Raw genomic sequence first — 22,599 nt, forward strand, 5'->3', positions numbered from 1 at the left:
TCTCCCCTTCTTGACCTTGGGTCCCCATTTCCCTTCATCTTGCTTTCCTGTCCCTTCCTCCCTTCTTGTCCTTGACCCTGGGCTGGTGTACCCATTCAGTCCTGTATACACGGTTGAGCTCCGTGTGTTAGTTTTCCCCTAGTGTTTCTAGAACCCAGGCACAGAGGTGAGATGGGAGTCATTTTGGCGCTCACCAGCTGCTCTGAGAAGATATCGCTCCCTAGTGCTAGACCAGAAAGGGGGCTCTGTTCTTGGAAATAACCTTGCCTTTCTGGGTCGCTGTTCCTGCATCTGAAATGGAGAAAATAACCTGCCAGCCTCCCTCTCAGGGTCATTTGTGAAGGTCACATGGCAGTGTGTGAGAAAGCCTTTGCTGTATAAAACCTCCTTCCTGCCTGGCCCATAAGTCAAATGTAAATGCCAGGATGCCACGACCTGCCCTGCACAAAGGAGCTCCTGTTTTCTCGTAGTCCCTCTATGGGCAGAGAGGAAGGGCTAGCAAGCTGCCCTGGGCCAAGGCCCAAAAGCAAACAGTCAGAATCGAGACTCCACACAGAGGCCATCCTGGGCACTGCAAGGTCCTCCAGGCTCACTGCTCACTGCCCTTCTGCCACAGTGGGGAGGTGCCCCAAGGAAGAAGGCTTAGGAAGATGATTCTATAGCATCCTGGCAGTGGCTGGGAGCTGTCCTTGTCTTGGAGGAGAAGGGTCTAGGGAGGGGAGAGCCCAGCAGATGAGCACAGTGAGGCTCGTGGGGGCCCTTCCTGAAGGCAGCCTCAGACCCACTGCCTTCACGTCCTCATACCCGTGTTCTCCTTGTCCCAAGCACAGCAGGCTCTCAGGTCTCTGCAAAAGCTGCCATCTCCATGGAGTATGATTTCCTCTCTTCTTCCTTTGGCTAAATCCTGGACACCTTAAAACTCAGTGAGATGTAATCCCCTCTGGGAAACCTCTCCTGACTCTAGGCTGGGTTTAGAGCTCCTTGGGAGCCCCCAGGCTCTCTCTGTAGACCCCTGTCACAGCCCTTGTCACTACTCAGTAACTCCTTTGTGACTTGTCTGGGTATCTTGGGTGCCTGTAAGCAGTTAAAATGAATTAACTGGCTCAGCATGTAGTAACATGGATACCATAAAAACCAAACTTGCTGCCATCAAGTCAATTGCAACCCTATAGGACAGAGTAGAACTGCCCCATAGGGTTTCCAAGGAGTGGCTGGTGGATTTGAACTGCTGACCTTTTGGTTAGCAGCCAAGCTCTTAGCTACTGTGTCACCAGGGCTCCAGTAACAGTCGAAGGTATACTGGGTGAAGAAAAAAATTGCAAACTAATTTATTCATCCAACATTCAAACATTTAACAAATAAAGGGATCCATGCAGTATGACAACATGGATGTAAAATGTATAAACACTAGGCAATAGTAGAGAACGTGGCCATCTACAAGGGAGCCAAGGCAGTGTTCTGGCACAGAAGAAATAGGAACAGACTATTTCAAATCAGCACAGGTGGTCAATGGTAGTAAAAGAAGTCAAGAATAATAAACAAGAAAAGGTTCTGGATCTGGAGATTAAGAGGTCACTGGGACCTTGGAAGGGGTCCCTGGGTGGCGAAAATGGTTAAGCGCTCAACTACTAACTGAAACATTGGAGGTACGAGGAGGCGGAGCCAAGATGGCGGAATAGACAGATGCTTCCAGTGAGCCCTCTTTACAACAAAGACCTGAAAAAAAAAAGTGAAACGAGTGTATTTGTGACCAGCTGGGAGCCCTGAGCATCAAAGGCAAGTTTGGACTATGAACTGAGGGGCAGGGGGAGGAGGAGACTGTTCGGAAGTGGAGAGGAGTTGCCAGAGCTGAATCGCGGGAAGCCCTCAGGCATCATTCCCGGAGCAGCAGCAGTGGCAGTGGGCTGGTCCTAGCATTCAGCCGCAGTTTTCTCAGGGAGAATCAGCAGCCACACAGCCCACTCACACCTCCAGAACCTGAGGAGAACAACGCTCTCAGCAAAAGCTAAGTACTTGTGTATATTTTACTGTGCCCCACTCACCCCCAAGCCAGCTTCAGCGGCTGAATCCCTGGGCCTGAGATAGACCCTGGAGAGCACCTAGAACCATCCTCCCGGCCTTGGGGAAGGAAAATATTTGCAACTGGGGGGAAAAGATAATTTGTTAGCTCCATTAACTGGGGGAGCTCAGGGCAGGAGGAGCTCCTGTCCAGGCATAAACCATCAGTGGACCTTGAGCACCTTTCTCTTCTGCACGGACCTCTGTGGGCCTGTTTCAGGAGAATAGGCCCTTGCTGGCAAACTCCAACCATTTCAGCTATGCGGTGAAGAGGTGGGTGTTTGACATTTGACATTGCTTTGCCTACTAAACAAGGTCCTCACCTACCCACATCATGGACCTAAGGACTGGTAGCTCCACTCAGGTCACCCAGCCACCCGTGACAGGGGTCCAAAGATAACTGGTACCTCCCGGTCCTTACAACCAAAAACTTTGGGTGCCCATGGTCCCTCTGCAGAACCCACCCACCAGCATGCTCTAGGGCACAGAGATGTGTTTTCCTTAGAGACACTTGGGGGTCAGTTCTCAGCCCCCTGCCTTGTTCAGAGCATGACACCCTGCTGCAATCAGATACCAGTATATACGCCAATCACCCCTGCCCCTCTAAGACTGTAGAACAGAGCCTGTATCACACACTTGATGATCAGCTACCTGGAAACCTGAGCTGAATTCATACAAGAAAACTGAATGGACTCCTAGACTGATATACCTGATAACAGACCTAGCCAGCTGGGGACAGGACACCAGAGCTCCAAAGGCGAAAATAATCAAGCTAGCTCACTCAAGCAACCCATAGGGCTATACCAAAACAAAACAAAGCAAGCAGCTACGACACACTAAGCAAGCAAAAACTAATACGATAAGTTATAGATGGCTCAGAGACAACAGTCAATATCAAGTCAATAAAGAAAAAGACCACGATCACCTCAACAGGCTCTCAAAACAAAGAATCCAGGGATCTTCTAGATGAAAGAGCATTCCTGGAATTACCAGAGGCAGAATACAAAAGTTTAATATACAGAACCCTTCAAGACATCAAGAAGGAAATGAGGCAATAGGCAGAACAAGCCAAGGAACACACAGATAAAGCAACTGAAGAAATTAGAAAGATTATTCAGGAACATAATGAAAAGTTTAATAAGCTCGAAAAATCCATAGACAGACAGCAATCAGAAATTCAGAAGATTAACAATAAAATTACAGAATTAGACAACTGGACAGGAAGTCAGAGGAGCAGAATTGACCAAACAGAAGCTAGAATTTCTGAACTCGAAGATAAATCACTTGGCACTAATATATTTGAAGGGAAATCAGATAAAAGGATTTTAAAAAATGCAGAAACCTTAAGAATCATGTGGGACTCTATCAAGAGAAATAACCTATTAGTGATTGGAGTACCAGAACAGGGAGGGATAACAGAAAATACAGGGAAAATTGTTGAAGATTTGTTGGCAGAAAACTTCCCTGATATTGTGAAAGATGAGAAGATATCTATCCAAGATGCTCATTGAACTCCACATAAGGTAGATTTTAAAAGAAAATCACCAAGACGTATTATAATCAAACTTGCCAAAACCAAAGATAAAGAGAGAATTATAAGAGCAGTGAGGGATAAATGAAAAGTCACCTACAAAGGAGAGCCAATAAGAATAAGCTCAGACTACTCGGCAGGCAAGAAGGCAATGGGATGACATATTTAAAAATTGAAGGAAAAAAATTGCCTGCCAAGAATCAGATATCCAGCAAAACTGTCTCTTAAATATGAAGGGGAAATTGGGAGTTCTTTGGTTAGAAAATCAATAATATCAGGTATCAACCCAAGACTAGAACACTGGGCAGAGCAACCAAAGTCAACCCAGACAAGGAAATCCAAAAAAACAAAGCAAAATTATATATATACATATATTAAAAAAAAAAGCCCTAAATGGGGTAACAGTGATGTCATTATATAACAGAAGACAACATTAAAATAATAGAGAGGGACTAAGAAATGTAATCATACACCTTCCATATGGAGAGGAAGATACAGTGATACAAAGAAATAAAAGTTAGTTTCAAATTTAGAAAAATAGGGGTAAATAATAAGGTAACCACGAAGGAGACAAACTACCCTACTTATCAAAATAAAATACAAGGGAAAAATACAGGCTCAGCAGAAACAAAATCAACAACAACAAATATGAGGAAAGAACAATATATAAAGAAAATCTACTTGGTACATAAAATCAAGTGGGAAAAAGAAACTGTCAACACACAAAAAAAGACACCAAAATGATAGCACTAAATTCCTACCTATCCATAATTACCCTGAATGTAAATGGACTAAATGCTCCAATAAAGAGACAGAGAGTGGCAGAACGGATTAAAAAACACGATCCGTCTCTATGCTGCCTACAAGAGACACACCTTAGACTTAGAGACACAAACTAAAACTCAAAGGATGGAAAAAATATATATCAAGCAAACAACAATCAAAAAAGAGCAGGAGTGGCAATATTAATTTCTGGCAAAATAGACTTTAAATCCATCAGAAAGAATAATGAAGGACACTATATAATGATTAAAGGGACAATACACCAAGAAGATAGAACCATATTAAATATTTATGCACCCAATGACAGGGCTGCAAGATACCTAAAACAAACTCTATCAGCATTGAAAAGTGAGATAGACAGCTCCACAATAATAGTAGGAGACTTCAACACACCACTTTTGGTGAAGGGCAGAATATCCAGAAAGAAGCTCAATAAAGACACGGAAGATCTAAATGCCACAATCAACCAACTTGACCTCATAGACATACACAGAACACAACACCCAACAGCAACCAAGTATATTTTCTTTTCTAGCGCACATGGAACATTCTCTAGAATAGACCATATATTAGGTCATAAAGCAAGCCTTAGCAGAATCCAAAACACTGAAACATTACAAAGCATCTTCTCTGACCATAAGGTCATAAAAGTGGAAATCAATAAAAGGAAAAGCAGGGGGGAAAAAAAATCAAACACTTGGAAACTGCACAAATACCCTGCTCAAAAAAGACTGGATTATAGAGGACATTAAGGATGGAATAAAGAAATTCAGAGAATCCAATAAGAATGAAAACACTTCCTATCAGAGCCTTTGGGACACAGCAAAAGTGGTGCTCAGAGGCCAATTTATATCAATAAATGCAAACATCCAAAAAGAAGAAAGGGCCAAAATCAAAGAACTATCTCTACAACTTGAACAAATAGAGAGAGAGCAACAAAAGAAACCCACAGGCACCAGAAGAAAACAAATAATAAAAATAAGAGCTGAGCTAAATGAAATAGAAAACAGAAAAAGAATTGAAAGAATTAACAAGACCAAAAGCTGGTTTTTTGAAAAAATCAACAAAATTGATAAACCATTGGCCAAACTGACAAAAGAAAAACAGGAGAGGAAACAAATAACCCGAAAAAGAAATGAGAGGGGCGATATTACGACAGACCCACCTGAAATTAAAAGAGTCATATCAGATTACTATGAAAAACTATGCTCAAACAAATTTGAAAACCTAGAGGAAATGGATGAATTCCTAGAAACACACTATCTACTTAAACTAACACAAACAGAGGTAGAACAACTAAATAGACCCATAACAAGAGATTGAAAAGTTAATCAAAAAACTCCCAACAAAAAATAAGCCCTGGTCCGGATGGCTTCACTGCAGAGTTCTACCAAACTTTCAGAGAAGAGTTAACACCACCACTACTAAAAGTATTTCAGAGCATGGAAAATGATGGAATACTACCAAACTCATTCTCTGAAGCCACCATATCCCTGATACCAAAACCAGGTAAAAACAAAACAAGAAAAGAAAATTATAGACCTATATCCCTCATGAATGTAGATGCAAAAATCCTCAACAAAATTCTAGCCAATAGAATTCAACAACATATCAAAAAAATAATTCACCATGCAGGGATGGTTCAACATTAGAAAAACAATTAACGGATAAACAAAAGACAAGAATCACATGATTTTATCAATTGATGCAGAAAAGGCATTTGACAAAGTTCAACACTCATTCATGATAAAAACTCTCAGCAAAATAGGAATAGAAGGAAAATTCCTCAACATAATAAAGGGCTTTTATACAAAGCCAACAGCCAACATCACCCTAAATGGAGAGAGCCTGAAAACATTCCCACTGAGATCAGGAACCAGACAAGGATGCCCTTTATCACCACTCTTATTCCACATTGTGCTGGAAGTCCTAGCCAGAACAATTAGGCTAGATAAAGAAAGAAAGGGCATCCAGGTTGGCAAGGAAGAAGTCAAAGTATCTCTGTTTGCAGAGGACACGATCTTATACACAGAAAACCCTAAGGAATCCTCCAGGAAACTACTGAAACTAATAGAAGAGTTCAGCAGAGTATCGGGATACAAGATAAACATACAAAAATCAGGTGGATTCCTCTATACCAACAAAAAGAACATCAAAGAGGAAATCATCAAATCAATGCCATTTACAGTAGCCCCCAAGAAGATAAAATACTTAGGAATAAATCTTACCAGAGATATAAAACACTTATACAAAGAAAACTATGGTACACTTCTGCAAGAAACCAAAGAGACTTACATAAGCAGAAGAACATACCTTGCTTGTAGATAGGAAGATTTAACATTATAAAAATGTCTATTCTACCAAAAGCGACCTATACATTTAATGCAATTCCGATCCAAATCCCAATGACATTCTTTAATGAGATGGAGAAACAAATCACCAATTTCATATGGAAGGGAAAGAGGCCCTGGATAAATAAGGCATTACTGAAAAAGAACAAAGTGGGAGGTCTTACTTTACCTGATTTTAGAACCTATTATATCGCCACATCCTTCTGGTATTCTCTGCTTTCAGCCAGGATCCATCTGACATCAGCAATGATATCCCTGGTTCCACGGCCTGTTCTGAAACCGGCCTGAATTTCTGGCAGTTCCCTGTCGATATACTGCTGCAGCCGTTTTTCAATGATCTTCAGCAGAATTTTGCTTGCATGTGATATTAATGGTATTGTTCTATAATTTCCACATTTGGTTGGATCACCTTTCTTGGGAATAGGCATAAATATGGATCTCTTCCAGTCAGTTGGCCAGGAAGCTGTCTTCCATATTTCTTGGCATAGACAAGTGAGCACCTCCAGCACTGCATCTGTTTGTTGAAACATCTCAATTGATATTCCATCAATTCCTGGAGCCTTGTTTTTGGCCAATGCCTTCACAGCAGCTTGGACTTCTTCCTTCAGTACCATTGGTTCCTGATCATATGCCACGTCTTGAAATGGTTGAATATCGACTAATTCTTTTTGGAATAATGACTCTGTATATCCCTTTCATCTTCTTTTGATGCTTCCTGCATCATTTAATATTTTCCCCATGGAATCCTTCACTATTACAACTCGAGGCTTGAATTTTTTCTTCAGTTCTTTCAGCTTGAGAAACACCGAGCATGTTCTTCCCCTTTGGTTTTCCATCTCCAGCTCTTTGCACATGCCATTATAATACTTTATTTTGTCTTCTCAAGAGGCCCTTTGAAATCTTCTGTTCAGTTCTTTTACTTCATGAATTCTTCTTTTTGCTTTAGCTGCTCGACGCTCAAGAGCAAGTTTCAGAGTCTCCTCTGACATCCACCTTGGTCTTTTCTTTCTTTCCTGTCTTTTCAGTGACCTCTCTCTTTCTTCATGGATGATATCCTTGATGTCATTCCACAACTCGTCCGGTCTTCGGTCACTAGTGTTCAATACGTCAAATCTATTCTTGAGATGTTCTCTAAATTCAGGTGGGATATATTCAAGATCATATTTTGGCTCTCGTGGACTTGCTCTGATTTTCTTCAGTTTCAGCTTGAACTTGCATATGAGCAATTGATGATCTGTTCCACAGTCGGCCCCTGGCCTTGTTCTAACTGATAATATTGAGCTTTTCCATCATCTCTTTCCACAGATGTGGTCAATTTGATTTCTGTGTGTTCCATCTGGCCAGGCCCATGTGTATAGTCACCGTTTATGTTGGTGAAAGAAAGTATTTGCAATGAAGAAGTCGTTGGTCCTGCAAAATTCTATCATTCGATCTCTGGCATTGTTTACCTGTGTTTTATTGATTATGCAAAGGCATTTGACTGTGTGGATCATAACAAACTGTGGATAACACTGCAAAGAATGGGAATTCCAGAACACTTAATTGTGCTCACGAGGAACCTTTACATAGATCAAGAGGTGGTTGTTCAGACAGAACAAGGTGATACCGATTGGTTTAAAGTCAGGAAAGGTGTGCGTCAGGGTTGTATTCTTTCACCATACCTATTTAATCTGTATGCCAAACCAATAATCCGAGAAGCTGGACTATATGAAGAAGAACGGGGCATCAGGATTGGAGGAAGTCTCATCAACAACCTGCGCTATGCAGATGACACAACCTTGCTTGCTGAAAGTGAGGAGGACTTGAAGCACTTACTAATGAAGATCAAAGACCACAGCCTTCAGTATGGATTACACTTCAACATAAAGAAAACAAAAATCCTCACAACTGGACCAATGAGCAACATCATTATAAACGGAGAAAAGATTGAAGTCGTCAAGGATTTCATTTTACTTGGATCCACAATCAACAGCCACGGAAGCAGCAGTCAAGAAATCAACAGATGTATTGCATTGGGTAAATCTGCTGCAAAGAACCTCTTCAAAGTTTTGAAAAACAAAGACTAAGATGGGCCTGACCCAAACCATGGTATTTTCAATCACATCATATGCATGTGAAAGCTAGACAACGAATAAGGAAGACCGAAGAATTGATCCCTTTGAATTGTGGTGTTGGCAAAGAGTATTGAATATACCACGGACTGCCAAAAGAACGAACAAATCTGTCTTAGAAGAAGTACAACCAGAATGCTCCTTAGAAGCAAGGATGGCGAGACTGCGTCTTAAATACTTTGGACATGTTGTCAGGAGGGATCAGTCCCTGGAGAAGGACATCATGCTTGGCAGAGTACAGGGTCAACGGAAAAGAAGAAGACCCTCAATGAGGTGGATTGACAAAGCGGCTGCAACAATGAGCTCAAGCATAACAACGATCGTCAGGATGGCGCAGGATAGGGCAGTGTTTCGTTCTGTTGTGCATAGGGTCCCTATGAGTCGGAACCGACTGGATGGCACCTAACAACAACAACAACATACCGCCACAGTAGTCAGAACAGCCTAGTACTGGTACAACAACAGATACATGGACCAATGGAAGAGAATTGAGAATCCAGATACAAATCCATCCACATATGAGCAGCTGATATTTGACAAAGGCCCCAAAACAGTTAAATGGGGAAAAGACAGTCTTTTTAACAAATGGTGCTGGCATAACTGGATATCCATCTGCAAAAAAAATGAAACAAGACTCATACCTCCCTCCATGCACAAAAACGAACTCAAAATGGATCGAAGACCTAAATTTAAAATCTAAAATGATAAAGATCATGGAAGAAAAAATAGGGACAACATTAGGAGCCCTAATCCATGGCATAAACAGTATATAAAACATTATAAAGAATGTAGAAGAAAAACTAGATAACTGTGAGCTCCTAAAAATCAAACACCTATGCTCATCCAAAGACTTCACCAAAAGAGTAAAAAGACTACCTACAGACTGGGAAAAAGTTTTTAGCTATGACATTTCTGAGCAGCACCTGATCTCTAAAATCTCCATGATACTGCAAAAACTCAACTGCAAAAAGACAAATAACCCAATTAAAAAATGGGGAAAGATATGAATAGACACTTCACTAAAGAAGACATTCAGGTAGCTAACTGATATATGAGGAAATGTTCATGATCATTAGCCATTAGAGAAATGCAGATCAAAACTACCATGAGATTTCTTCTCACTCCAACAAGGCCAGCATTAATCCAAAAAACAAAAAATAATAAATGTTGGAGAGGCTGTAGAGAGACTGGAACACTTCTGCCCTGCTGGTGGGAATGTAAATGGTACAATCACTTTGGAAATCGATTTGGCACTTCCTTAAAAAGCTAGAAATAGAACTACCATACGATCCAGCAATCCCACTCCTCGGAATACATCCTAGAGAAATAAGAGCCTTTACATGAACAGATATATGCACAGCCATGTTTATTGCAACACTGTTTACTATAGCAAAAAGATGGAAGCAACCAAGGTGTCCATCAATGGATGAATGGATAAATAAATTATGGTATATTCATACAATGGAATACTACCTACTCCCACTGCTAGGCATCGATAAAGAACAGTGAGGAATCTGTGAAACATTTCATAACATGGAGGAACCTGGAAGGCATTATGCTGAGTGAAATTAGTTGCAAAAGGACAAATATTGTATAAGACCACTACTATAAGAACTTGAGAAATAATTTAAACTGAGAAGAAAACATTCTTTTGTGGTTCCGAGAAGGGGGAGGGAGGGAGGATGGGAGGGGGCATTTACTAATCAGATAGTAGATAAGAACTACTTTAGGTGAAGGGAAAGACAGCACACAATACAGGGGAGGTCAGCATAATTGGACTAAACCAAAAGCAAAGAAGTTTTCTCAATAAACTGAATGCTTCGAAGGCCAATGTAGCAGGGGCAGGGGTCTGGGGACCATGGTTTCAGGGGACATCTAAGTCAATTGGCATAATAAAATCTATTAAGAAAAAATTCTGCATCCCACTTTGAAGAGTGGCGTCTGGGGTCTTAAATACTAGCAAGCAGCCATCTAAGATGCATCAATTGGTCTCAACCCACCTGGAGCAAAGGAGAATGAAGACTACCAAGGACACAAGGCTATTATGAGCCCAAGAGACAGAAAGGGTCACATGAACCAGAGACTATATCATCCTGAGACCAGAACTAGATGGTGCCTGGCTACAACCAATGACTGCCCTGACAGGGAACACGACAGAGAACCCCTGAGGGAACAGGAGAGCAGTGGGATGCAGACTCCAAATTCTCATAAGACCAGACTTAATGGTCTAACTGAGACTAGAAGGACCCTGGTGGTCATGGCCCCCAGACCTTCTGCTGGCCCAGGACAGGAACCATTCCTGAAGCCAACTCTTCAGACATGGATTGGACTGGACAATGGGTTGGAGAGGGATGCTGGTGAGGAGTGAGCTTCTTGGATCAGGTGGACACTTGAGACTATGTTGGCATCTCCTGCCTGGAGGGGAGATGAGAGGGTGGAGGGGGTTAGAAGCTGGTGAAATGGACACGAAAAGAGAGAGTAGAGGGAGAGAGCGGGCTGTCTCATTAGGGGGAGAGTAATTGGGCGTGTGTAGCAAGGTGTATATGGGTTTTTGTGTGAGAGACTGACTTGATTTGTAAACTTTCACTTAAAGCACAATAAAAATTATTAAAAAAAAAAAAATTGGAGGTACGAGTCCACCCAGAGGTATCCCAAAGAAAGGTTTGGTAATCTCCTTCTGAAAGATCAGACATTGAAAACCCTGTGGAGCACAGTTCTACTCTGATACACACGAGGTCATTATAAGTTGGAATCGAGTTGATGGCAACTGTTTTCGTTTGGTTGGTTGGTTTAAGACCTTGTATAGAGTAGTTTCTGCAGAGCACAGAGACAGATAGGCTTGCCCAAACCCCTGTCAGGCTCCCTAGTAGAGGCACTGGCCTTCTTACTGCCAAGCACAAGCTCCCGCCCTCACCAAAGAGCTATTAGCTCTGATAGCCCAGAACCAGCTCCTGCCTGCTGGATTCCACGGTAGATGAACTGCACCTGCCCCACGTGGTGCACTGTCCCACAGATGCACCTCACAGCAAATGGCAAGGAGCTAAGGCAGAATGGAGGACGTGATGCCAGCCCTTGAGCAAAGGGCACTACAGAGCCAGGCAACGTCTTTTTAGATGAACAAAAGTATTGCACTTGGAGATGCACAACTTCATTCTTAAATGCAGAAGACAGAATTACAATGGACCACATACATGTCATGGCATTTCCTAAATTTGCCTGACTTCTATGGCAATAAAACTGCTTTGGCATGACACACATCTTACATAAATGAAAATATCCAGCAAAATGGCATTTTAGGAGCTTAAAACCATAGGAACGCTTGACAATGCCTTTTTTTAAGTTAACTGTCACAAAAAAAAAAAAATTTTTTTTTTTTTTTTGTCACTCTAACGGAGCCTTTCACAAGGATGAGGCTCTGTGCCGCTGCCTTGTATGATGATACTTGTTTTCGAAGACGCAGGACAGGAGGTGGGAGAAGAAAGAGGGACCCATGCTGCTCACCTGAAAGCTAAGGAGTTGTGATAGAAATGGAGGCGACGAGCGAGAACGACACTAATGAGATGTCTGGAGAGGAAATGAGAGGCATGACGTAGTAGCTGGAGATGAAAGAACAGAGTGGGGGTGGGGGATATGCCAGGTGAAACACATAAAGGTTAAATGAGAGTCTGCGCCCTGACTGCGTGAGACCCTGAGTGGGGCAAACAATTAAGAGCGCAGCTATTAACTGAAAAGTTAGAGGTGTGAGACCACCTAAAGGCACCTCAGAAGAAAGGCCTGGAGATCTTCTTATGAAAAATCAGCCATTGAAAGTCCCATGGAGCACAGTTCTACTCTGATGCAAATGAAAAAAATGAGATAAGCTTAATTTCAGGGCAAGCTGAAAGCAATACAAGAAAGAAAGCAACCAGGGTATACTCTTTTCCTTGAAAATGAATATTTTATATATATGTATTACTTTTGTTACATTAAAAATTAATTTTAAAAGGGCAAATGACATTAGGAAAAATTTCTACATGTATATTTATATATAACAAACATTGTCTAGCACTAATAAAAGCTAAACAACTATTTATTTTGTGCTGAATTAATTGCTAAGCTAGAAGAAAAGCTTCTATAAATCATTAAAAGGTAAAACAACCTAATGAAATAATAGGGAAAGATTGCAGACAATCCAAAGAAGAAATACAAATGGTAATAAAAATATAGAGAGAATTATCATCATTAATGATTCAAAGAAAGCAAATTAAAAAACCTAAACCAAACCCACCACCGTGGAGTCAATTCTGACTCATAGTGACCATATAGGACAGAGTAGAACTGCCCAGTAGGGTTTCCAAGGCTGTAAATCTTTACCGGAGCAGACTGCCACATCTTTCTCCCATAGAGCAGCTGGTGAGTTCAAACCACCAACCTTTTAGTTAGCAGCCTAGCACTTAACCCCTATGCCACCAGAGCCCCTCAAATTAAAAGAAAGGGATTACAGTTTTTACCAATCACTTTGGCAAAGATTTAGAAGGTTGTATGTGTCCAATATTGTCCAGAATATAGGAAATAATAGCTCTTACACACTGTTAGACAGAGTTCAGAATGGGACAACTTTATTAGAAGGCAACGAATGTGACAGAGCCTAACAAAATATTTACTTTGTCTTTTTTATTTAAAATAAAGAGAAAATTAAGTTAGACTTAAGTGTATTTAAAAAAAAAAAAATTTTTTTTCTGATTTTAAAAGTAATCGTGGTGGTTAATTTGTGCCTGCAAATTATTTGACACTCTTCCACTCGCAAGGTGGAAATGAATTTCCCACCCCTTGAATGAGGGCCAGACTTTACAAATATATAATTTCTAACAAATAGATTTTGAGAGAAGTGCTGCTATCTGGTTTTTGAGGCTAGATCTTAAAAAGAATAGCTTTTGTTCCCTCTCTCTCTCTCACTTTCACTCCCTCTCTCTCAGATGGCTTGCTCTGGGAGAGGCCAGTCACCATGTTTTGAGGGCCCTTATGCAGCTCTCAGGAACGGACCCTGTAGAGAGAGGCCTCCTACCAATGGCCAATATGTACTTGCCAGCCATGTGAGTGAGCCACTGTGGAAGGAGACCCTCCAGCCCAAATCAAGCCTTCAGACAACTGCAGTTTCTGCCAACAGCTGACTGAATTTCACGTGAAACCCCGGGCCAGAGACACCTGCCAAGTCACACCCGAATTCTTGACCCACAGAAAAGGTGTGAGATAATAAATATTTATTGTTGTTTTAAGCTACTAAATTTTGGGGCAATTTGTTCCACAGCAATAGATAACTAATATAGGTACTAATCTCCCTCTGGGGGGAGTAGAGGTGGAAAAATGGAGTGAAGGAGGAAACTTATACTTTTTTACTCTAGGCATTTCAGGATTGTTTGGATTTTCTTATTCTTTTATATAAAAAATGGGGGAAAAGTTAGGCATAAGCGTATTTTTTAATTTTTTTCCTGATATTAAAAGTAACGTTAGAGAAGAAAACCAAAGTTGGAAGACTAACACTACCCAACTTCAAGACTTGCTATACAGTTACAGTAATCAAGATAGTGTGATATTAGTGAAAGAATAGACAGATAGATCAATGGAACAGAAAAAAAAAAAAACATTGCCATCGAGTCAATTTTGACCCATAGCGACTCTACAGGACAGAGTAGAACTGCCCTATAGAGTTTCCAAGGAGCAACTGGTGAATTTGAACTGCGAACATTTTGGTTAGCAGCCGTAGCACTTAACCATTATGCCACCAGGGTTTCCAGAACAGAAAAGAGAGCTCAGAAATAGGCTTACACAAATATCATCGACTGGCCTTTGAAAGGAGCAAAGGCAATTCAAGAGAGAAAGTGTAATTTTTTTTTTCAACAGATGATACTAGAACCACTGAATACCCATGTGCAAAAAAATTAATCTAGACACTGACCTTACATCTTTCACAGAAATTAACTCAAAATGGATAACAGAGCTAAATGTAAAGTCCAAAACTATAAAGCTTCTAGAAGACAACATAGGAGAAAATTTAGCTAAGCTTGGGTTGGGCAATGAGTTTTTAGATACTACATCAAAAGCATGGTCCATGAGAAAAAATGGATAAGTTGGACTTCATTAAAATTAAAAACTTCTGCTTTGTGACAGACACTGTTAAGTGAGTGAAAAAACAAGCCACGGACTGGTAGAAAATACTTTTAAAACATATCTGATAAAGGACTTGTATCCAGAATACACAAAGAGCTCTTAAAACTCAACAATAAGAAAACAACATAATTACAAAATGGGCAAAAGATCTGAACAGATACCTCACCAGAGAAGCTATACAGAGGGAGATAACCATATGAAAAGATGCTGAACATCATACGTCATTGTTGTTGTTAGCTATTGCCCCCAACTCACGGCAACTCCGTCCACGACGGAATGAAACACTGTCCTGTCCTACACCATCCCCATGATCAGTTGCAGATCAGACCATTGTGATCCACAGGGTTTTCACAGGCTGATTTTCAGAAGTAGATAGCCAGGCCTTTCTTCCTAGTCTGTCTTAGTCTGGAAGCTCCACTGAAACCTGCTACAGCATCATAGCAATACGCAAGCCTCCACTGAGAGACAGGTGGTGGTTGTGCGTGAGGCGCACTGGCCAGGAATTGAACCCACGTCTCCCAAATGGAAGGTGAGAATTCTACCACTGAACCTCCAATATCCCCACGTGTCATTAGGGAGTTGCAAATTGAAATAGCCATGAAATACCACCACACATCTATTAGAATGGCCAACATCCAAAACACTGACAATAAACACCAAATGTCAGCAAGGGTGTGGAGCAAAGGAACTCTCACTCATTGCTGGTAGGAATGAAAATTTACAGCCACTTTGGAAGACAGTTTGGCAGTTTCTTACACAGCTAAACATGGTCTTACTGTCCGATCCAGCAGTCGTGCTCCTAGGTATTTACCCAAATGAGTTGAAAAATTATCTCCACACAAAAACCCGCACATGAATGTTTACAGGACCTGTTACAGATTGAATTGTGTCCCCTAAAAATGTGTATCAACTTGTCTAGGCCATGATTCCCAGTATTGTGTGGCTGTCCACCATTTTGTGATCTGATGTGATTATCCTCTGTGTTGTAAATCCTAACCTCTGTGATGATAATGAGGCAGGATTAGAGGCAGTTATGCTAATGACACAGAACTCAATCTACAGAATTAAGTCATATCTTGAGTTAATCTCTTTTGAGATATAAAAGAGAGAAACAAGCAGACAGGAGGGGGGACCTCATGCCACCAAGAAAGAAGCAACCAGGAGCAGAGGGTGTCCTTTGGACCCGGGGTCCCTGAGCTGAGAAGCTTCTAGCCAGGGGTAGAATGATGACAAGGACTCTGCCCAGAGCCAACAGGACAGAAAGCCTTCCCCTGGGGCTGGTATCCTGAATTCAGGCTTCTAGCCTCCTAAACTGTGAGGGAATAAACTTCTGTTTGTTAGAGCCATCCACTTGTAGCATTTCTGTTAAAGCAGCACTAGATGACCAAGACTGCACCTTTATTCATAATTGCCCCAAAGTGGAAGCAACAAAGACGTCCTTCAAAAGGTGACTGGATAAATAAACTGTAGTACATCTATACAAGGAAATAGTATTCAATGATAAAAGAAATCAGCTAGGAAACCACAAAAAGATATGGAGAAAACGTGAATGCATATTGCTTACTGAAAGAAGCCAGTCTGAAAAGGCTACATACATACTGTATGATTCCAACAATCTGATATTCTGGAAAAGGCAAAACTATAGAGACAAAAAGATCAGTGGTTTCCAGGAGTTGGCAGGGAGGGAGGAGGAACGAACAGGTGACACACAGGGGATTTTTAGGGCAGTGATGCTACTCCGTATGATACTTTATAAGTGGACACATGACACGCATTTGTCAAAATCCATAGAACAACATAACACAACATAACACAAACAGTAACCCTACTGTAAACTTTAGTTAACAACAATGTATCAGTATTGGTTCATCAGTTATAATAAATGTACCACACCAATGCTAGATGCTAATACTAAGGGAGACGACTGGGGAAGAGAAAAAGACAGGAGAGTTATGGGAACTCTCTGTGCTATCTGATCTAAACCTAAAACTCCTCTAAAAAAAGCCTATTAATTAATTAATTAAAAAAAAAACACTGGCCAATTGAAGGAAAAATGTAAATAAGACAACATACCTGTTGCCGTCAAGTGGATTCCGACTCATAGCGACCCCATGAGACAGAGTAGAACTGCCTCACAGGGTTTCCAAGGAGCAGCTGGTGGATTCGAACTGCTGACCTCTTGGTTAGCAGTCAAGCTCTTAACCACCATGCCACCAGGTCTCCAGTCTCAGCAGGGAGTCTCTGGGTGATGTCAAGAGCTAAGTACTTGGCTACTAACCAAAAAGTTGATGGTTCGAACCCACCCAGAGACGGTTTGGAAGACAGGCCTGGTGCTCTACTTCCAAAAGATCACAGCCACTGAAAACCCCATGCAAAGCAGTTCTACGCTAAAACACATGGGGTTGCCATGAGTCAGAATTGACTTGATGGCAACAGATCTGGTTTTTAATCTCAGCAGGAAGATAATCACTGTTAACAGGCATAGTTCCTTCCAGTCTTTTTTCAAATATCTCTGTGTACGTACAAGTCGTTAAAAGATTTGAAATCATTCTGCTAAACCCATTTTGAAGGTTTAGTCAAGCTTCAGTCTGGATTTGTGACCACAGAGTAAGTAACCCACATAAAACATTAGTGATACCAAAAACAGATTCCAGAGGGGCCAGTTGCTATGGGAATTACTGAAAATAAATTTCATTTCATACTACACCCAGCTAATGTACTATCCAGAAGGAAGAAGAAATATTTGGAATAAATTAGAAGAGCAGCCAAGAAAACTTCTAATCTAGACAAAGAAAAATACAGCAGCTCACTGGGGTTTCAAGAGGTTAGTAGCATTGCCCTGCAATTTAACAGGTTAGCTCTTTCAGCAATCATATATGGACACCACATTGACCCTTAGCACTGGAGTGGGTCCTGGGGCCCCCTCTGTACAGGGATCATGGGGTGCTTCAGGGGTTCTGGTGGAGGAGCCAGCTTAGCAGAGGGTAGGGGCCACCCAGGAAGCAATTCAGGCAATGACTATCTTGCCACAGAAGTATTTTAATATATAAAGAACTGCAGTGGCTAGACCACTGTGTACCAGTTGAATGTCCCACAAACAACATGTTTACAGAGGAAAAGACTGGTAAGAACACATATCAGAGGTGGCCTTAATGGGGAGAACCAAAATTGCTACAACAAAAAGACAGCATGTAATATGAAGGCCAGGAGCCCTGGTAGTGCAAAGAGTTAAGTGCTCGGCTATTAACCAAAAGGTTGGCGGTTCGAACCCACTTAATGGCTCCTCAGGAGAAAAACCTGGTGATCTGCTTCCACAGAGATTTACAGCTAAGAAAAACCTGTAGGGAAGCTCTCTACTGCAACACAAGGGTCGCTGTCAATTGAAATTTGACTCAATGGCACCCGACAACAACCATGGATAGGAAGCGTGTAGACATATGAAGAGGCTGCTAGACAGGACCAGCTTCTCACCTGAGGGAATGGCTCCGTGTGGGGCCCAATGGATCTAGTTTCAGATCCCAGCTCTGTCATGCATTTTTACCAATTACATAATCTCTGACTCCAGTTTCCTCATCTGTAAAAAGGGTGTAATCGTTCCCACCTTGTGAAGTTATGTCACAATTAAATGAGGTAGGCCATATAAAGTGTGAAGGACAATTAGCAAGAGCTCAGTCAGTTGAAGTTGCTGTCATCATCATCACCACCACCCACAGTGCCTTTAGAGGTTTTTGTCTGTCCTGCGTATTATTTTTTTAATAAAGCTGGTAGCCCCACTTCCCTTTCCCTCTCCGTATTCCAATGCAGATACCTGCTCACCACTGCCGGATAAAGACAGAATCCCTGAAGTATGAAATACCAGCAGTTATCTTTTTCTACAGCATCTGAAGACTAGATTTGCCTTCTAAAGAGAAATAGAGTTTTTGCTGCCAAATCAACCCAAATCAGAAAGCTACAAAGTTATAGACACTCTGGGTAATAACTTCTCATTTAAAGCATAAGGATTTAGGATTAGAATTGCCAAGCATCCTCAAAAGTAGGGAAGACCTAGGGTTAGATGTTAGATTAAACAGGCATCAACTGGTTACAAATAGACTGTTTCCATAAAGTACAATATTTTACCTGGGTGCTGCTGCTGCTTTTTTTTTTTTTTAACATTTTATTATGCTTTAGGTAAAAATTTACACAGAAAATTAGTTTTCCATTTAACAACTCATACACAAATTGTTCTATGGCATTGGTTGCAATCCCCCACAATGTGTCAGCACTCTCCCCATTTCCACCTTGGGGGTCCCCTCTCCATTCGTCTGGTTTCCCTGACCTGCCTTGCCTTCTCATCTTTGCTTTTGGGCAAATGTTGCCCTTGTGGTCTCATATAGTTGACTGTTCTATGGAGCACATTCCTCACAGGTATAATTGTTTATTTTATAGGCCAATCTATTATTTGCCTGAAAGGTGGCCTCCAGGGATGGCTTCGGTTCCCAGTTTGAGGGATGTCTTAGGGCAATAGTCTTGGGGGTTCCTCCAGTCTCTATCAGACCAGTAAGTCTGGTCTTTTTCATGAATTTGAGTTTTGTTCTGTATTTTTCACCCATTCTAACCAGGGCCTTTTATTGTGTTTTTGGTCAGAGCAATCAGTAGCTGTAGCTGGGCACTATCTAGTTCTTCTGGTCTCAGGCTACAGGAGGTTCATGTGGGTCATGAGTTCTTTGGACTAATTGCTTCCTTAAGCTTTTGGTTTTCTTCACTCTCCTTTGCTCCAGATGGGAAGAGAACAATAGTTGTATTTTAGATGACCGCTCACACGTTTTTAAGACCCCAGAGGCTACTCACCAACTTAGGATGTAGCACATTAAGAATTATGTTATGCCAATTGACCTAGATGTCCACCAAGACTATGGTCCTTAGCCTTCAAGCCCAGTAGCTCAGTCCTAGGAATTGTTTGGATATGTCTAAGGAGTTTCCATAAACGTGCCTCCTATGTGCTCTACTATAAATATGAATATACATGCAGCACACACAAATATGTATATAGAAACAACCACAACCATACTTACATATGCAAGCGGGTGTACTCCCGTAGGACCTCCCCCACCTAGTTAGTATACACATCTACCTATGTATCCACTCACAAATTACTGTTATTACTGTTTGTCATGGATTGAATTACATCCCCCCCAAAATGGGTGTATCAGCTTGATTAAGTCAAGTGTGGCTGTCCTCCATTTTGTGATTTTCCTGTGTGTTATAAATCATAATCTCCGCCTGTGGTTAAAAAGGATTAGGGTGGGATGTAACACCCTTGCTCAGGCCACATCCCTGATCCAATGTACAGGGAGTTTCCCCGGGGTGTGGCTTGCATCATCTTTTATCTCTCAAGAGATAAAAGGAAAGGGAAGCAATCAGAGAGTTGGGGACCTCATACCACCAAGAAAGCAGCACCAGGAGCAGGGCGCGTCCTTTGGACCTGGGGTCCCTGTGCCTGAGAAACTCCTTGGCCAAGAGAAGATTGAGGGCAAGGACCTCCCTCCAGAGCCAACAGAGAGAGAAAGCCTTCCCTTGGAGCTGACGCCCTGAATTTGGACTTGCAGCCTACTAGACTGTGGGAAAATAAACTTGTCTTTGTTAAAGTCCTCCACTTGTGGTACTTCTGTTATGGCAGCACTAGACGACTAAGACACTGTTGTTGCAGCAACATATATGTTACAGTATTTAGTTGCCTTTTTTTTACCATAGTTGTCTTCCTTTGCCTTGGTCACCTTCTGCCGACATCCCCCATATTGTGTATTGCCTTTCCCTTCACCAGAATTAATACGTGTCTGTTATCTATTTAGTGGATCTCCCTCCCTCTCCCTCCCACCCCTGGTAACCATCAAAGAATGTTTCTTTCTGTACGTGAATCTATTCTTGACTTTTTGTAATAGTGGTCTCATACAATATTGGAATACAAATGGTTGTGACTGACTTATTTTACTCAGCATAATGTCCTCCAGGCTTATCCATGTTGTGAGATGTTTCGTGGATTCATGCTGATTTCCTTTTTTAAGCTTAGTTAATAAATTCATATTTTTATTTTGAAAAAAAAAAATCAATACAGAAAACTATAAGGAATAATCAAGCATATACCTGTATCTATCTTCCAGATATCACAAATGTTACACTTGTTATATTTGTCTCAAATCCTTTTTTTTAAAAAAAAAAATATATGATGCATAAAATTTAAAGTTCATTTTCTTCCCTACTCTAAATCTGCTTCCCACTTCCTTTCCCCAGCCAATCACTGTTATGAATTTGATCTGCATCCCTCCAGTTCTACTTTTTTCTTTGTTTTATCTCAACTTTCTGGCTTTTTTTTTTTTAACTAGCAAATATTTTTTAAAATGTGCTAAGTGAAAATGTCTATGTCAAGAGGGGTTTGGGGCCCACGAAGCTGCACCAAGACATACCCACTTACATGGTCCAGGAACAGGCCACACTAATTGTAGGGAGACAGTCTCACAAACTGGCACCCATAAACATCTATAAAGCAATGCAGACCACTCTAAGGCCATATACTGAACTGCAAAAGGCTTACCTGGGTCCAGGTGTGTGAAAGAGCCCACCACGAAGTCCAGTGTAGACACGGCCAGCAAGAACAGTAGCAGTAACTGGAGGCGGATTATCCATTTGACACCTGCTAGGTTAATCCCCAGCAAGGCCAGAAGCACCAAAATTGAAATTCCTCGCACAGCCCAGATATTCCTGAGGCCCAGCAAATCCGAGACAGATTCAGCAAAGCCGGTAATGTACATGGCACCTGCAACACACTAACAGGCAGTTCTAGGTAGAAGTCAGCAAGGTAGAAAAGCATCAGGAGCCCAGGGGCCAAGACTGTCCAACACTGAGATCCCTGCTCACCTCTGTCAGACCCACACCATCACCAAGGCTTGGCATCTGGGAGCCAGCATGGGTCTTCGACAAGCCCTTCTCTCCTCTCTCCTGTGAACCCCCACCTGGGTTCCGTCTCTGCTCAGCTACATCTCTACCAGACGGAAGCATAAAAACCAAGCCCAAGCCTGGAGCTGACTGCTAGTAATATCTAAGATGAAAAGATACGGGCGGACCAATGAGGTATTTGGATTTCTTGGTCTCAGTTACTCAAGAACTAAACATAGAACAAGAACACACGGGGCCCCATCTATCAAGACAGAAAGGCGCTGCAACAAACTCTAGATTTTCCTCCATTTCTCTGTAGGTTGCTATTATTTTTAAAATTATCTATGCTACATCAACATGGATGAGCCTCGAAAACATTATGCTCTCAAGACGACAAATATCGTATGATCTCTTTTGTGTGAAATATCTAGAATAGGCAAGTGTATGGAGACCAAAGCCTATTAGTTGTTACCAGAGGTAGGAGGGAGAGGAAAAGAGGGAGTCATGGCATGAGATCTACTGAACTTCTGTGAAGGGTGATGGAAAATTCAGAAACAGATAGTGGGGATGGTTACACAACATGATGAAAATAATGTCACTGAATTGTACATGTGAAAAATGTTGAAATGGCAAAATTTTGGTCATATATATGTATAAGTACGTATTTTATTGTGGTGAGTATTTTTATGGATATAACCAAAAAAAC

General features: G+C 41.5%; 1 protein-coding gene across 2 annotated transcripts in view; it reads right to left on the bottom strand.

The window, feature by feature from the left end:
* The window catches only part of SLC12A8 (solute carrier family 12 member 8), a 203,726-nt gene that overhangs the window by 134,050 nt on the left and 47,077 nt on the right, over nt 1-22,599 (bottom strand). For both annotated transcript variants that reach the window (XM_049878811.1, XM_049878802.1), the window contains one exon: nt 21,553-21,784. In XM_049878811.1, the coding sequence (XP_049734768.1) occupies nt 21,553-21,784 (232 nt within the window). The remainder of the gene's footprint in view (nt 1-21,552; nt 21,785-22,599) is intronic.

The sequence above is a fragment of the Elephas maximus genome, chromosome 1, assembly GCF_024166365.1.
Source record: "Elephas maximus indicus isolate mEleMax1 chromosome 1, mEleMax1 primary haplotype, whole genome shotgun sequence".
Lineage (NCBI taxonomy): Eukaryota > Metazoa > Chordata > Mammalia > Proboscidea > Elephantidae > Elephas > Elephas maximus.